General features: G+C 40.6%; 1 protein-coding gene across 1 annotated transcript; it reads left to right on the forward strand.

The window, feature by feature from the left end:
- The first annotated feature begins 115 nt into the window (after nucleotides 1–115).
- LOC117554719 (exportin-1-like) lies at nucleotides 116–17,428 on the forward strand. The gene is made up of 13 exons (XM_034229204.1): nucleotides 116–741; nucleotides 2,242–2,374; nucleotides 2,516–2,617; nucleotides 3,305–3,377; nucleotides 3,486–3,547; nucleotides 3,628–3,672; nucleotides 3,768–3,949; nucleotides 6,624–6,672; nucleotides 6,776–6,895; nucleotides 7,815–7,943; nucleotides 12,671–12,829; nucleotides 14,314–14,496; nucleotides 17,087–17,428. Exons 2-13 carry the CDS (start codon nucleotides 2,249–2,251, stop codon nucleotides 17,411–17,413), a joined length of 1,557 nt encoding a protein of 518 aa, XP_034085095.1. The 5' UTR covers nucleotides 116–741; nucleotides 2,242–2,248; the 3' UTR covers nucleotides 17,414–17,428.
- Nucleotides 17,429–17,933: the final 505 nt, after the last annotated feature.

The raw sequence follows: 17,933 nt of genomic DNA on the forward strand, positions 1-17,933 counted from the left end.
GCTGAACCAGATTGACAGCTCCACCCAGCCTATGACACCGCATGACGTCGGCACCCGCACAGCCAATCAGGAGCCAGGTGGGCGGGTACATAGTCCAAATTTTACGCGGCGCGCAACGGGCCGAAACACCGAGAAAGAATATCCCGGTCTCAACCGGTTTCAACCGGTCCGTGGTTGGAAGCATGAGCTTAGAGGAAGAGCCCACTTGCACGCATTAAAACATCTCTGCTCTCCAACAGTGTGTGCGAATAGAATCAGAAATAAACACGAAACTCTTTTTACTTCGTGATTATGACCCGGAATACTGCTCTAAAGTGTGACTCCGAGAATCTGTGTTGTTAGCTTAGCTTAAATGAGCCCGCAGACCAGAATCTTCATTGACTTTTCCATTAGCACGCTACATTGCTATTAGCCTGGTAAAAGGGAGGCGGCTGTAATCACTGATCGCTAAAGAAAAATATACGTTTTTCTGGCTGAAGACAAGAAACTATAGGCTGTGGTAATCTGCGGAAAGCTTTTTAATACACCGCCAAGAATCGATAAGTATCCGTGTAACGGTGTTTTTAAATTAGAGCTGTTGGTGTCATCCAGTGAAGCTAACGTTAGCATTTTAGCTATCGAAGGTTAGGAGCAAACGTGTGTCATGAGATAACGTTTCATCGCTTTGAGAGGATTCATATTACTACAAGACACATCTGATAGGACAGTTATTGTTTCCAAGGAAAGGACAGGACACCCAAGGTAAGTTAAGCCCGATAAACAGTAACCTAACTTACCCAGCGTGGGCTAACGTTAGCATCCGTTTCTAAAGTAATGTGGTTGTTATTGTCTAACTACACAAACCACAAACTGACATAGTGCAGTGTTTTAGCCCGAGGACTAGTATCTCCAGGATCTGTTTCCCAACCGTCTTTTAATTAAAGTGTAGTATAAACGGGTCGGTCGGGTTGTGGTGAATGGGGTTCTACGCGCCCTGTTATCCAGGTGGGGGCGCCGTTTCATCTCGTCCTAGTTTATGAAATAATGGGTGTCATAATTGGACCACGAGGCTGACAGTCTTGACACATTTTGGCTGAACAGGAATAACGTGTCTTATTATTTACTACTACTTTTTATCCGTACTATTGTATTGTATATCTTCAATATGTATCCATGGTAGGCATTATTCCTGCATTGTCTTAACACCTTACCATGTGTGTACTTTTGCTTTAGTCCATTTGCACATACTGTGTAATTATAGTATCAGAAGTTAATGTTTTGCCGTTGCAGGTTAGCAGAATGGCCTCACTTATGATTGTATTCATAAGTAAGCAGTCTTTCTATGTTGTCAACGTAGGGCTGATAGTAACTCCTCTTACTGTACAGTACTGTTTTTTTACCTGATTAGAAAACAACATGTTGAATCTTGACCTGGGGAGCCAGCTTTCAGTTAAATGTTGTGCACTAAAGAATACAATATTTCACTCTGAATGTAGTATTTTTGAAGTGGCAGAATATGGAAATGCCTACTTGAGTTAATGCACTTAATAAGATTCCACCCCTGATTTAAATGTCCTGTTTGAGTTCCCAGGTTTTTTAGAGCAGTATTTAAAATGTAAATAAAGCATATTTATTATCAAACAAACTACAGTCACAGAGAAGCAGCTGCTGGCAATGAAAGTCTTCACTCCTACTATAGATCTGTGTATTTGTTTGACTTTCAAGGCATATCTTTGAGTATTATCAGCTGCTGTTATATAGATATAAGTGTTAGTCTGTGGAATACCTGTAGATGCACTGAAATATTGTCTATCTAAACTGAAAGTATTATTTAGGAGCCAAATCATGAATGGTTATGAACAGGACCTGTAAAATCCCATTTGGTGTTATTTCTTGTAAAAGTAATTTCTTTCTGATTGTTTTGTAAAAAAACGAATTAACGAGACAAACATGTCGCTGATGACGATGACCTAATGTTTTATTTATAAGATAAATATATGTTAGAGGGGGGAGGACCAGAAACGTTTTTTAAGCTTCTTCTTGCCCCTGTTGAACATGACAGACTATCTGAGAATTATTATTATTTTGTTGTTGTTATTATTTGTTTTTTTGTACTTTGTTATAATTATTAATTTGAGTGAGAAAAGGAAAAAAGTCAGAGAATATATATATATTATTGTTGTATGTTTTTGTTTCTGACATGTTCAATAAACTGACTTAAAAAAATAGGATATGGAGTTTAAACGGCTTCTCTTCCCTCAGAAGCTCTATGCCAGCCGAAATGACAATGTTGGCCGATCACCCAGCCAGACAGCTGCTGGACTTCACTCAGAAGCTGGACATCAACCTGCTGGATAATGTTGTCAACTCCATGCACCATGACATTGGATCACAGGTGAGGACCAACACTTCAAGTGTCTGAACACTGTTGCGTAGCTTAACCCTGCTGCTATTAGAGGAGATCAACTCAAATAAGATGTGTAAGAAAATAAACCTTAAGATTTATCTTTGCTGTATTGCTCTTTTTTTTTTATAGCAAAGAGTGGCCCAGGAAGTTCTCACAAACCTCAAGGACCACCCAGACGCCTGGACGAGGGTCGACACCATCCTGGAGTTCTCCCAGAATATGAAAACAAAAGTACGTACCTGATGAACGCTGGTGTTCCAGAAGCGATGAACTCCTAGCTGCTGCTTGTGGATGGTCTCTTGGGGAATGTAATAATGTGAGCTGATGTTTATCCACATCAGGCTTTCAGGGCAGGGAGGTTTGAGCAGGACTTCTGCTTTAGCCCAGCTGTATTTATTGGACTTTCTCCAGCCCATAGATGCTTACTAATGTGTGGTCGTAGGCTTAACTATTTCAATTGTTGCTGCATCTTTTGATAATAATATAGATGGAATCAATAGAGTTTAATTGATTTGTTAAATAGGTTTGATATAAATGGATAATCTGCACTGAGTTGTAACAAGAGATATTCATTTGAGTACGTCAATTTGAAATATGTAAGAAGACATGGGTAATATGTAGGTGTTAAGAAAGTCATTTAAAAACATTTGAGTACATCTCTGACGTTAATGTGCCAACTACAAACTATTGGGGCACACAGTTCATTTGATACTATATCAAGTATCCACGTGCATGGACATGTTTGGACATGTCTTTGGATGGGGACGGTTCCTGGGTTTATGGGCCATGAGACATCTTTTGTTTAACCTCCCCATAGAGACATTCAGTTTGTATTATATCATATTAAGCCATTTGTTTGTTGTTAATCGGCTCTGATGTAAAGAATATGTCTCTTATGGCTCACTTTCCCCCCCTCAGTATTACGCACTGCAGATTCTGGAGACGGTCATCAAAACACGCTGGAAAATTCTTCCTAGAAATCAGTGTGAAGGTCAGTTTTATGATGTTAAATGAATATGCACACGATGTTTTCTGTCTGAAGTGTTACTTATCAGGGAAATACTTTTTGCATTTTAAAAATTCTAGTCTGTGTTCGCAGGTATCAAGAAGTATGTTGTTGGGTTGATCATTAAGACGTCCTCTGATCCTGCAAACATGGAGGTGAGCTTACACAAAGATACGTCACTTTGATTATTAACCTGCTGCTTGATACTGATGGGACTGGTGTGGTTCATTTGCAGAAAGAGGGAGTCTACATTTCAAAACTCAACATGATCCTCGTACAGGTGAATAACTCTTGATGGTTTACACGTGGTACACTAAACGTCATGACGCGATGAGCCTGCTCACACACAGCTCTGCTTCTCTGGACTGTTTCTAGATCCTGAAACAGGAATGGCCCAAACACTGGCCGACTTTCATCAGTGACATCGTGGGTGCGAGTCGGACCAGCGAGAGCCTCTGTCAGAACAACATGATCATCCTCAAGCTGCTCAGCGAGGAGGTCTTTGACTTCTCCAGCGGACAGATGACCCAGGTGAAGGCCAAGCACCTCAAAGACAGGTAACCGATGACTCATTAGGGTTGCAAAGGGGCGGAACATTTCCCATACATTTCCATGGGAAGTTAAGCTGGGGAATTTGGGAAATATTCCATATTTGAAATAAATAAAAGTTTTCCGCACTCTCGCAGGAATATCTCGTGTTTTTGGATATTTGGGGAGTTAGGTGGTCCGCGAGTGTTTTTTTATTGGTTAAGTGGTCCGGTATGAAAAAGTTTGAGAAACACTGCTCTAGATGAATACATTTGTATGTGATATTTGCAATTTAAACATTAAATAAGTTATACGTATAAATATATTACCCCATAATGTCGTCAAAATAGGGATGCACGATATTGTTTTTTTGAAACCGATAACTTCCTGCTTCTCAAGACCGATACCGATAATAATATAATATATATTAAATGTACCTGTAGGTTTTGCACACCTGGTGGTAAAACAAAGACTTGTAGTGAGCAAATGACATGAGCATTACTACTATGAACAAAACAAAGCCAAGAACAGTTTTGACTCTCGTCAAGCGCCATCATTTCTATGATGAAGTTAGAGATCGTTTTAGCCCTGGCGTCGTCTCTGGCAAACTTCTTGCCTTTTTCAAAAGCCTCGTCGATAGGTAAAAGCCCCGGTGCCTTTGCAGCCGGCTTTGGATTCGCCGCTAGTTTAGCAGCGCAGGCGTCTTCGTATGCTTTTAACACACCATCGTAGCGATGGCGATGTTTCAGGTGACTAATCAGGTTGGAAGTATTCTAGCTCGTTGCCTTTTCCCCTCCTCGTGGAACTTCTGCATTTGTTAATACAAATAGCAAGCGAACTATCTAACTCTGAAATAGTCCCATACCACCGGCGACATGTTTGTTTACTGTCCTGGCTTCACGGCTGCACACCATTTACGTCACAGCCAGGCATGAGTTAGGGAGCGCTGGATTTGTGAAAAACTCCCCTCTTCCTAAACCACTAATACCACAGTACTGGCAAAACGGGAGGAGCCGAGTGAAAAACAAGCGCCCCTCATCCCAATCCACCCACACCGCAGTATGTTTTCTTTTTTTTTACCCAAAAGATATATTGTATATTATCGGGGCTATTAATACTGGTATCGGGTTTATCGGGATGACGTCATAATTCCTAATATCGGACCGATTATTATCGCATCACATCACATCAAAGCCTGTGTAGTACACAGGCTTTGATGTGTGGCTTTATTTGTCTTGTGCTTTGGGATCAAAAGTGTGATCCAGCCTTCTAGAAATCATGTGTGCATGTGATGGAGGAATGCACAGTGCCTGTAGGGGGTGTGGTCTCAATAGCCTTGCAGTCAGCAGTGTGCATGTGATGGAGGAATGCACAGTGCCTGTGGGGGGTGTGGTCTCAATAGCCTTGCAGTAAGCAGTGTGCATGTGATTGAGGAATGGCATGGATATTCAAGTGTACTTGAATGGCATCTGTTTGTTTTAGTCGGATAGATTATGCTAAAAATATACTTTCCCCAGCTATATTTAAGTTCCCTACGAGCCAACCTTCAATTTAGAAAATGTCCAGTTTATAACCGTTAATTCCCATGGAAAGTTCCCATTTTTGAAAATTCCCGGAATTTTGCAACCCTACTCATAATGTACTGGGACAATGGCTGCACAATAGCCGCTTTCACACCAAGTACTTTGCCGTACTTAGTGCCGGCACTTAATACCCCAGGGCACTAAGTACCAATCGCGTAAACACCGGAGTACTTTTCCCTGAGGGAAGATTACGCAAATGAGCCGCTGACGTCACTTCTTCTTCTTCTGCTTTGGGTTTACTGGCAGGCCGCAAACAACTTCACGGCGTATACTGCCGCCCGGAGTTGGGGACTGGCTTCAGTAGAAGCTGCTGACTCCCTGCAGCTTCTACTGACTTCTAGCTAGCCTTCCGAGTAAATCACCAGAATGCTAATGCCAATGCCAATGCCACAAATACAATGGCGGCTTCACAAAACTTTTCAGATTTTTACGTTGCGTGGTTTGCAATTCGCCCAGCCAATAGAAATTGGTACTTTTTTGGTACCGCCTCTCTAGCAGGCACTAAAAATGGGGGTAAAAGTTCCCGGCACTAAGTACTCTTTTTGGTGTGAACGCGACATCAGGGGTACTAACGGAACTAAACGGGAAAAGTACGGGGAAAAGTACTCCGGTGTGAACGCGCCTAATGAATGGACATGTTATTGAATTGCAATTTGGACTAATGTCATATTTTGTAAAGGTGAACATATCGGTATGTAGTATTGTGGTGCTGCAGCGAGTCATGTCAACAAATCCATGTCTGGTACACATCCTCAAATCAAACCATTAATATTTAGAATTTTTTTTTTACTGAAAATGAGTGTTTAAAAAATGATCCTTCCTGCTCATTTGGCAATATCAGTACAAATATTTGTAATTCTGCATCCCTTAGTGTGACTTATGTGAATTGTAGAGTTGGTGCAGTTTGATCGAATGCTTTGTCAATCCTTTCTGCAAATAAAAAGTATACATTTTTGGAACAGAAAGCGGTTTATTTTTTAAATAATAACAATCGTTTATATGGGGAAAAATGACTCCTCTTGGTACCAGATTTTGTGTGTTATGCAGAAATGTCCACATATTCTAAAACGTTTTACGACATGACTACCATCACTGATGTTCCCTACCTTTTGTTTCTCAGCATGTGCAACGAGTTCTCCTCCATATTCCAGCTGTGCCAGTTTGTGATGGTAAGACATGAATGAATTAATGAAACCAAACTCTCCTCAGACACTGATGTTTTAATTAAACCCACAATCTATTCTAATGCACATTTCTTCTTTCTCTGAATAGGAAAACTCCCAGAATGCACCGCTGGTCCACGCTACACTGGAGACTCTGCTCCGCTTCCTGAATTGGATTCCTTTAGGTTACATCTTCGAGACCAAGCTCATCAGCACTCTGGTCTACAAGGTAAAGCAGAACATATCCATTCAGATGAACAAAAGTGAGGGTTAGACATTTGTATAATTTTCTGAATCTCAGTGATAGAAATGTGGGGTTGGTGGTCCACAAATACAAAGTAAAAACACACAGTTCACATAAAGTAGAACTGTATTGTACTTGTGAGTTTTGAAAGGGAATATAGCCGATTCCACAGATGTTTACTTCTCCCTATTCTTTTTGTGTATCACTTTAGTTCTCGGTAACATAAAGCATCTACTTTTGTGCTTAACTATTGCTTTGTGTCATTGTTTGTTTTTCCACCTCTGATGAGTGTGTCCTCTTGCATCAGTCCATCCTTTGAAGGAGTTACATTTAGCCTCAAGACAACACAATGAGTCGCTAATGACTTCATGGATTTGTTGATGGATAGAAAATTATTCACCAAACTTGGATTATTTTATAGATATTTCAGTTATTTTCCAATGGAATATTTAAGAATTGTGGATTTTCTCAGTTTGATATCTTCTTAATTGAATCAAATCAAATCAAGTTTTATTCATATAGCACATTTATAAACGATTTTTGGTGGAGCCAAAGTGCTGTACATATAATAAAAATAGCCTACAGTAGAGACACTTTACAGTTCTCTTTACAGTAGAGAATGTCTGCAGTTAATTTGAGGAGGCTACCCCTGGGAAATCCTGATGGACGTTTCATTACACTTTATAGACCAGGCCATTCGCTTAAACTTAAGCTATTTCTAGCTCCAGCCCTAGTTTGGTCTGCTGTGAGCGTCTCACGGTTTTCTGTCTACAATCACTACTGAATGTTAAAACTGCCATTTATCATGGAGAAATACGGAGTAGTGATTAACAAAACAGACAGGACAGTAAACGTCTCCAGTTGACCTCTGACCTGACCTGTTGTTTGTATTCCTGTGTTTCAGTTCTTGAACGTGCCCATGTTTCGCAACGTTACGCTGAAATGTTTGACAGAGATCGCCGGCGTGAGCGTCAACCAGTACGAGGAGCAATTTGTCAACCAGTTCACCCTCACCATGGGCCAGCTTAAACAGGTACACACACACACACACACACAGCACTCTCATTATGAGTGGTGCTTTAGTTAATTGCACTCAGAATGATTACACACAAGCACAGTTCCACATGTCCACTCTGTTATTACTCACACAAACACACACTTTGTGCAACCCTCCTCAGTTTCCTACCTCACACACACAGTAGGCAAAGTCTGCACTCTCAATAGTGCTGTCAGCTTGTTGTTACACACACACACACACAATACAAACACACACACACACACTCAACATTGTCATGCAGTGTAAGCAGTTTTCTGTTTGTTCACTGTAATTACAAGAGGACAAGAATAACAGTGAACGTGTGTTTAAGTGTTTTTATGGAAAGCTTTAGGAGGAATTTCAGTGTCTTTGTTTGATTGAAATATGACCTACTTTATTTATCCCCAAGGCCATTATTGTGCATTACAAAATATACAAATAAACATAATAATACTAACAGTGCAGTAAAAAGAGCAAGCAGGGTTACCGCGAGGTCTTAAAAAGTCTTACATTTGATAATCAGAATAAGAAAGGTCTTAAATATGATTTAGAAGGTCTTAAAAATGATGGGATTTGAAAGGTGCTTCTGTGTAGCGATGGCGTCTAAATGTGTTTTGGGGGAAATGTCCGGGCTGCAAAGTAACCAGTACGGTAACAGCCTTTCAGTTCCCCCCCCAACAATCTGTATTGAATTAAATCAACATGGAACCAGTAATCACTAACTTTGTTTCCCCCGGCCCCTTATTGGAGAACACCCAGCTAGTAACCTAGCAACCAAGCTTCAGCTAGCGGCAGTCAGAAACTCAGGTATCTTCGAATCTACTTACAAATAAATATGGGGAAGTTCAACCGTATTTGGTTGGAAAACATCGAATTTAGTGCTTGGTTGAAACCAGTGGAGGGAACGTGTTTGAAGCCCGCTGCACCTTTAGCAAAAGAGATTAGCGTTTGTTTAGCTAATGCAGCGTTAGCTAGTGCAGCGTTAGCTAGTGGAGCGTTAGCTAGTGGAGCGTTAGCTAGTGCAGCGTTAGCTAGTGGAGCGGTAGCTAGTGCAGCGTTAGCTAGTGGAGCGTTAGCTAGTGGAGCGTTAGCTAGTGCAGCGTTAGCTAGTGGAGCGGTAGCTAGTGCAGCGTTAGCTAGTGGAGCGGTAGCTAGTGCAGCGTTAGCTAGTGGAGCGTTAGCTAGTGGAGCGTTAGCTAGTGCAGTAGCAGCTAATGCAGCGTTAGCTAGTGGAGTGTTAGCTAGTGCAGCAGCTCCCGCAACAACACCGGGGGACCTCCGGGTGACGTTTGAGTCTACGTCAACCCTAAAAGCGGAGGTGCTGTAGACGCTAAACACCAATCATACAACAGCAACGATGACAGATTGTAGCCAAGGCAGCAGAGCTCTGAATATAGCTCTTGTCACTCTCTCTGAGACACACACACACACACACACACACACACACACACAGTTCTGTGTACTGTTATGTTCAGTCATTCTTCTTATGTTGAACGTAAATACATTCACTTTGTAAGTAATTATGGGACGTATTTCTTCTTAGCAATTTTCCTTCATACTTTCTTGCCGTGAAATAGGTCTTAAATTATTTTCAAAGTGGTCTTACATTTGAGTTGGTGAAACCTGCAGCAAGTAAAAAAACGAACTACAAGAAACAAATAATGAATGTAAAATGTAAAAACCGGTGCCATAATGAATGTAACCTTCAGGTTATGATGTATGTCAATCCTCTGACAGGTGTGTTGCCTCCGCCCCTCACACACCTTCAGAGAATATGCTTTACAGACCGCCTCGGGCTCAAAACAAGACAGGCAACACGAAGGATTACTCCATGAGTCTTTAATAGCTACTAATCTTTTTATAAGATGGTGTTCTGCAAATCACTACAATCATTACATTACATGTTATTTGTTAGACGCTTTTATCCAAAGCGACTAACACACATTCAGTACTGTGGACAATCCCCACAGGAGCAATCATCTTGGTTTTGTACAACATAGAAGTCTTTAAACAAATATTAGATTTTTGCCAAGAAGGGGAAAAAGACCTGTGAGAATCTGCCTTTTTATTATGGTATAAAGGCAGATTCAGTGTAACGTCTTTTTTAGTTTACAAAGGAGCATCAGAGCCACACATGCTGCTTTAGTAGGCAGGCTTCATTTCTTTAAAACCATTGCTTTACAGGAGGAACAGGGTAATTAGAAACAAAAGACAAAGTATGCAAATGCACAATATTTGAACCAGCAAAACCAGAGACAGCTGGAGAAAACCAGTACAAAATAATAATTAGCAAATCATCTTGAGGCATCAGCCGGCACACATATTTAAATATGACTTGTCAAACCTTTGAAGTTGAAATCTTGAATGTAATAACCGCGTTGTCTGTTTCTGGAAGCATAACCCTTACTTCCAATTGTCTCAGTGTATTAACCATCAGCATGTGCACACACCTCACCAAGTGGATGCAAACAGCTCCACCTGTCTGCAGCTGCTGTCACTGCAGGAAGGGGTCAGGGAAGGGACTTGTGTGTACATTTACATTACATGTTACTTGTTAGACGCTTTTATCCAAAGTGACTTACATACATTCAGTACTGTGGGCAATCCCCACAGGAGCAACTTGGGGTGAAGTGTCTTGCCCACACAACGACATGCTGACTGCAGTGGGGTTTGAACCTGTGACCCCTGATTCAAAGTCCAGCACTTTAGCCACAGCCGCCCACTAAATGTGTGTGTAGGGTAATGAGTGTGTATATGCACAAAGAGAAATGAATGTATGATTCTGAATGTGAAGAAGGATTTAGACCACTCAGTTGTGTGTGTATACAAAGCCATGGCTCCTTTACAAATTATACCATTTTAGAGGATTATTCTTGACTTGTATAATTATATTTTTGAACAAATCATAACTCACATTTAACTTGGCAGCTTTATTCGAAGCCTTTCAGCCTCTCTTATAGTCTTTTCCATCTAATAGTGTTTGCTTGGTGGTTGCTTTATTCAAGATTCTAAGGCTTTATTGTCCTATGAACAGTAGCTACAGTGTAGATATGGCCATGAAAATGTTAAGTCACATGTTCCTCCAACAACCTACATATACATAAGACATAAAACAATTGAACAGTGCGAATTTATCTTGTAAGACCACTTAACGGTGGGGTAGGTAATTCACTTCAGAAACACTTTGTTATATTCCATCCCGATAGCAATGAATATATTAAATGCTTTGACAATAAATTCATCTGTGGAAGCCGTGGCGCTGTAAAAAGCACGACCAATCATCTGAGCCGGCCCGGCTAAAGTAACTGGATGGCCTACCTGCCTGTCAGCCTTCCATCTGTGCACAAACTTACCTCGTGCCCTCATTGGTCATGTGCGCGTTGGAGGAGGGGCTCTGTGAGGAAGTCTGAAGGAAGAGACAGATTGTTTCCGGCTGTGTATTTTCTAGTGATGGGAATTCCGGCTCTTCTTGGTGAGCCGGATCATTTGGCTCGGCTCCCAAACGGCTCTTCAGTTTACCACATATTATACCTTTTATAATTAAATAAATTGTAGCCCTGTGTTGACTAATGATTTATATGTGTACACATATATCACTTACATTATTCAATACATCCTTTGTACTGAAGTATTCAAAAGTCAAAATGACATGTTTAATACAAATGATTTGCTGTGGCCAAATGTTTTCATTGCATTGACAGACCCTAACTCTCTGATCCCACCCAGTGACTGCACTGCCTTAGAACCACGCTACACAAAGCAGATAGCAACACCTATACAAACTTAAGCATAGACATTTAAAAAAAGGGGCTACTGTATGGACATTTTAGAATTATATTTAAAGAAAAGGCCCTGACAAAACAGCAGGGCTCTGTTTCAGTATTAACTATAGAAAACAAGAAATAACATGGTGAAAATAAATATATTGCAATGCTCAAAACAGCAGCATCCAACTGTCTCGAATCCTTGGATAGTACATGTCACTGCATGTATGCACGGAGCAGCTGTAGCGCGGAGATCATCAAATCATTCTGTCTTGTATTACTTAACAAAAAAAACTAAAACGGCTCGTTCGCGGGCGCGAGCCGGCTCCCGTCGTTCACTTAAAAGAGCCGGCTCCCGTCGTTCACTTAAAAGAGCCGGCACCCGTCGTTCACTTAAAAGAGCCGGCACCCGTCGTTCACTTAAAAGAGCCGGCACCCGTCGTTCACTTAAAAGAGCCGGCACCCGTCGTTCACTTAAAAGAGCCGGCTCCCGTCGTTCACTTAAAAGAGCCGGCTCCCGTCGTTCACTTAAAAGAGCCGGCTCAAGGAGCCGGCTCGTTCGCGACCGACACATCACTAGTACTTTCAAATTCTAGCGCACTCAAGCTGGTTTCTCCATTCTTACATACCCTAACTTTAAGTAATGCAGATGAAGTAAAGTATATACATGTCCAAAAAACTAAATACAATAAGCTAAATGGTGCAGAGACTGTTGTAAGTGAATACATAAAAGCAAGCAGGGTTTTGTCAGTTTTAGATCTGGTAGTTTTAGAGGAAATGTTTTTCCTTGGGTGGTCTCATGGCTCCACGGTTTAAGATGCAGCATATTTACAGTAAATGCAATGTCCTCAAACGAAACACACTGGAAACAATTAAGGGAAATCAAGTGGGATTAAATAAAGCTCAACTATGAATAGATAAATGTGAGTTTCTGATGTGCCGTTTTGTCTTTGTGGTCAGATGCTGCCTTTGAACACCAACATCCGAGTGGCCTACGCCAACGGGAAGGACGACGAGCAGAACTTCATCCAGAACCTCAGCCTGTTCCTCTGCACGTTCCTCAAAGAACACGGACAGCTCATCGAGAAGAGGAACAACCTGAGGGAGTCGCTCATGGAGGTACGAGGATATTGAGTTTGGTCGAGTAAACAAGCCTACAACTTTCAGCTGGTGGCGTATAATCATTTTCGCCTTGTTGAAATGAAACCTCCCTCTAAACTGTTTAGTCCTGATTACAGCTTTGCAATGACAAACATTAGGGACTGATTACAGAGGAAAGGGCCGCAATGTCTGTAGCTGTTTGCCCATTTGGATTTAGATATCATTGTTTCAGGAGGTAGACGGATTCTGTGTGGCAATAGATTCAATGAAAAGTCAGTTGTTTTTAGTTTAACAGAGAGATCTAATAATCCCAGATGTAGCAAAAATGAAAACGGGAAACTACTGATCAAGTATTCCATGTTTATTAAAAAAAGGAACTCCAGAGTCAGAGCTGGGCCAGCTCTGTGTACACATTCTGTTTTTAATTGCTCAAGGAATGGACATAAAAGCAGTGGACAAGGACAACTAAGCTGCGAAACACTTTGCTTTTACATAAAAATAATGGGTCACATAAATATGATATATACATGAGAGTAACACATGCGTCACTTCTGGGCAAAAATGACGGCTCCGCCCACTTTTGGGGGTAAACAAAGCTGTCTTTTGAATGGTGGTCAATACACATTCTGAAGTTTTTGCCAATCAGATCAGAAATGTAAGAAAACCGTGGATTTGTGGATCTTCAAAGAACCCGATTACAATGGCCTGACAGGCAAACAATTACATTCAATCATTGGAAATCGACGAGCCGGCTCGATATATGGTTAAATATAGCAGTTGGCTATCGATGTCGATGAGAGTAACATCTACGTCACTTTACGGCCCCGCTCACTTTTGGGGAAAACCAACGCTGTCATTTGAATGGCGATCGAGCCTGAAGCCACAGAGCTCTTCTGTTACCGTCCTTTCTTCTCAGAGGAAGTTCAGAAACACTGAACTCTGGATTTGTTTTAATGTTTGAGGAGCAATAAACGACACAGCAGCTTGTTGGCATGTTAAAACTATTATTTCTGCCTCGCTCATGAGAGTAACAGCTGGAGAAATTACAGCCTCGCCTACTGATTTTTAATTTAACCATATATCGAGCCTGTCTGGCCATCGTAATCGGGTTCTTTGAAGATCAGAAAATCCACGGTTTTCTTTAATTTCTGATCGGATTGGCAAAAACTTTGAATTTGTATTGACCGCCATTCAAATCACAGCGTTGGTTCCCCCCAAAAGTGGGCTGGGTCGTAATTTTCGCCCGGAAGTGACGTAGGTGTTACTCTCATCTATAACCAATCATCTAACTATTTGATAATGCCGTTCTTAATCTGCCTTTCTCTGTGAAGTCAAAAAGGGAGGGCATAACTTATAACAATCCCAAAGAACTGTCTGCTCATTCAGGGATCTTTCAGAAAACACACTTGTGTATTTGGTATTAAACACAGGTTTTTGTTGTAGTGTTTTCTACTTGTTTTCCATCTGTAACAGAATAAGTCATTGCTCTTGTCCGCCCTCAGGCGCTGCACTTCATGCTGCTGGTGTCGGAAGTGGAGGAGACGGAGATCTTTAAGATCTGTCTGGAGTACTGGAACCACTTGGCAGCCGAGCTCTACAGAGAGAGTCCGTTCTCCACCTCCAGCACCCCGCTGCTGTCCGACGTGCCCCCCCGCAGACACCTCTACCTGCCCGTGCTCTCACAGGTACGCCTCGCTACACTCAGATATTCAGACACCATGAGCTTCCACAACTGTTACCAATTTAGACTGATAAACCCAGGTGGGAAGTAGTGGAGTACAAATACCTCGTTACTGTACCTAAGTACGACTTTTTACTTTGACTTCTTACATGTTGAACTCAAATACCTGTACTTTCTACTTCTTACATGTTGAACACAAATACCTGTACTTTCTACTTCTTACATGTTGAACACAAATACCTGTACTTTCTACTTCTTACATGTTGAACTCAAACACCTGTACTTTCTACTTCTTACATGTTGAACACAAATACCTGTACTTTCTACTTCTCACATGTTGAACTCAAATACCTGTACTTTCTACTTCTTACATGTTGAACACAAATACCTGTACTTTCTACTTCTCACATGTTGAACACAAATACCTGTACTTTCTACTTCTTACATGTTGAACACAAATACCTGTACTTTCTACTTCTTACATGTTGAACCCAAATACCTGTACTTTCTACTTCTTACATGTTGAACTCAAATACCTGTACTTTCTACTTCTTACATGTTGAACACAAATACCTGTACTTTCTACTTCTTACATGTTGAACTCAAATACCTGTACTTTCTACTTCTTACATGTTGAACACAAATACCTGTACTTTCTACTTCTCACATGTTGAACACAAATACCTGTACTTTCTACTTCTTACATGTTGAACACAAATACCTGTACTTTCTACTTCTCACATGTTGAACACAAATACCTGTACTTTCTACTTCTTACATGTTGAACACAAATACCTGTACTTTCTACTTCTCACATGTTGAACACAAATACCTGTACTTTCTACTTCTTACATGTTGAACACAAATACCTGTACTTTCTACTTCTCACATGTTGAACACAAATACCTGTACTTTCTACTTCTTACACTTTGAACACAAATACCTGTACTTTCTACTTCTTACACTTTGAACACAAATACCTGTACTTTCTACTTCTCACATGTTGAACACAAATACCTGTACTTTCTACTTCTTACATGTTGAACACAAATACCTGTACTTTCTACTTCTTACATGTTGAACACAAATACCTGTACTTTCTACTTCTTACATGTTGAACACAAATACCTGTACTTTCTACTTCTTACATGTTGAACACAAATACCTGTACTTTCTACTTCTTACATGTTGAACACAAATACCTGTACTTTCTACTTCTTACATGTTGAACACAAATACCTGTACTTTCTACTTCTTACATGTTGAACACAAATACCTGTACTTTCTACTTCTCACATGCTGAACACAAATACCTGTACTTTCTACTTCTTACATGTTGAACTCAAATACCTGTACTTTCTACTTCTTACATGTTGAACTCAAACACCTGTACTTTCTACTTCTTACATGTTGAACACAAATACCTGTACTTTCTACTTCTTACATGTTGAACACAAATACCTGTACTTTCTACTTCTCACATGTTGAACTCAAACACCTGTACTTTCTACTTCTTACATGTTGAACTCAAATACCTGTACTTTCTACTTCTTACATGTTGAACTCAAACACCTGTACTTTCTACTTCTTACATGTTGAACACAAATACCTGTACTTTCTACTTCTTACATGTTGAACACAAATACCTGTACTTTCTACTTCTTACATGTTGAACTCAAATACCTGTACTTTCTACTTCTTACATGTTGAACTCAAATACCTGTACTTTCTACTTCTTACATGTTGAACTCAAATACCTGTACTTTCTACTTCTTACATGTTGAACTCAAATACCTGTACTTTCTACTTCTTACATGTTGAACACAAATACCTGAACTTTCTACTTCTCTCATTTCCCAAACAGCTGGTTCCTTTAGTCTGAATGTGTGTTTGATGCGTGATCATTATTATTTAGAGTCATTGCGTGCCTATTGATTTGAACACGATCCGTGTATCCATCATTTCCTGGTCTTCTCTAAAGAAGAGGGACCAATGGAAACGTTGTCATGTTGCCGTTGTTCAGCATGGAAACATTCATTAGCTAACAATGACATTATTGTTCTATTCATATAAAGGGAGGTCAGGTACTCTTTAAAACAGCTGCTAGTTATGGGTACTTTTTACTGAAGTACATTTCAAAGCCTCTTTACTTTGATAAAAGTAGAAGTACTGACTAAACTTCTTTACTCAAGTCAGAGTATTTTTAAACACGAGTATCTGTACTTCTACTTGAGTAAAGGATGTGTGGACTTTTGCCCTCTGGTGATAAATGACACCCATTTTACGTTAAATGATCAAGCGTTTGGTCTTTAAAATGTAAAAAATTGCTAAATACCCCATGGGATTTCCTCAAATGTTAATTATATTTTGTCAAACCAATAGTCCAAAGACTTCAACTTCATCGACCAAAACAAACAAGTGTTCTCTTTGTAGAAGCAGGAATCAGATAATGAGACATTTTTGCTTTGAATCATCAAATATTTGGCAATCTAGATAATGTTTCTGTAATGGATTAAGATTAGTCACGCTCTCTCAAAGGGACCTCACAGTTTCTCAGATCCACCTAATGCCTTCTCCTCTCCCTCTTCCTGAAGGTGCGTTTGCTGATGGTGAGCCGCATGGCCAAACCAGAGGAGGTGCTGATTGTGGAGAACGATCAGGGGGAGGTGGTGCGGGAGTTCATGAAGGACACGGACTCCATTAACCTTTACAAGAACATGAGGGAGACTCTCGGTACGTTAATATCTGTGGTGACCAATGTGTTTTTGTGCTTTTTAAAGTGCCCCCTTTGTTTCCTCTGTAGTGTAAATGTATTTGTAAAGCGTCTACTCACTACATTTGTATTTTTATTCCAGTTTGCTCATTCCTTTATTGGCTCATATTTAGTTTACACCAGTGTGTATTTTGGCAGCTATTTTTGATTTAGTCTTTAGACAAATGGTTATTAGTTTTAGTCACATTTTAGTAATTTCTATCCTTCATAGTTTTAGTCCAGTTTTAGTCAAAATGTTTTCTCTCTTTAAACCAATTCAGGCAAATACAGGAATCTGAAATTGGAATCAAGGTGACAGCACCACGTGTTACAATTCGTAAAGCAATATTTCACTCTCTTAACACTTTACTTTTAATGGTACTACTACTCTTAGACACAAAGAGAGAGTTAGGCCCCGCCCCCCCCGCACACAGACAGACAGACAGACAGACAGACAGAGAGAGAGAGAGAGTTAGGCCGCCCGAGAGAGAGAGAGAGAGAGAGAGAGAGAGAGCCCGCAGACAGAGAGAGAGAGAGAGAGAGAGCCCGCAGACAGAGAGAGAGAGAGGCCCCGCAGAGAGAGAGAGAGAGAGAGAGCCCGCAGACAGAGAGAGAGAGAGAGAGAGAGCCAGAGAGAGAGAGAGCCCGCAGACAGAGAGAGAGAGAGAGAGAGAGCCTGAGAGAGATCC

Source organism: Gymnodraco acuticeps, unplaced genomic scaffold, assembly GCF_902827175.1.
Source record: "Gymnodraco acuticeps unplaced genomic scaffold, fGymAcu1.1, whole genome shotgun sequence".
Classification (NCBI taxonomy): Eukaryota; Metazoa; Chordata; class Actinopteri; order Perciformes; family Bathydraconidae; genus Gymnodraco; species Gymnodraco acuticeps.

What these genes read in the sequence shown, in the direction of transcription:
- LOC117554719 (XM_034229204.1), top strand. Translation starts at nt 2,249, where the DNA reads ATGCCAGCCGAAATGACAATGTTGGCCGATCACCCAGCCAGACAGCTG. An exon ending in CCCAGAATATGAAAACAAAA is followed by an intron (nt 2,618 to 3,304) that starts GTACGTACCTGA and finishes TCCCCCCCTCAG; the next exon opens with TATTACGCACTGCAGATTCT. An exon ending in CCATGGGCCAGCTTAAACAG is followed by an intron (nt 7,944 to 12,670) that starts GTACACACACAC and finishes CTTTGTGGTCAG; the next exon opens with ATGCTGCCTTTGAACACCAA.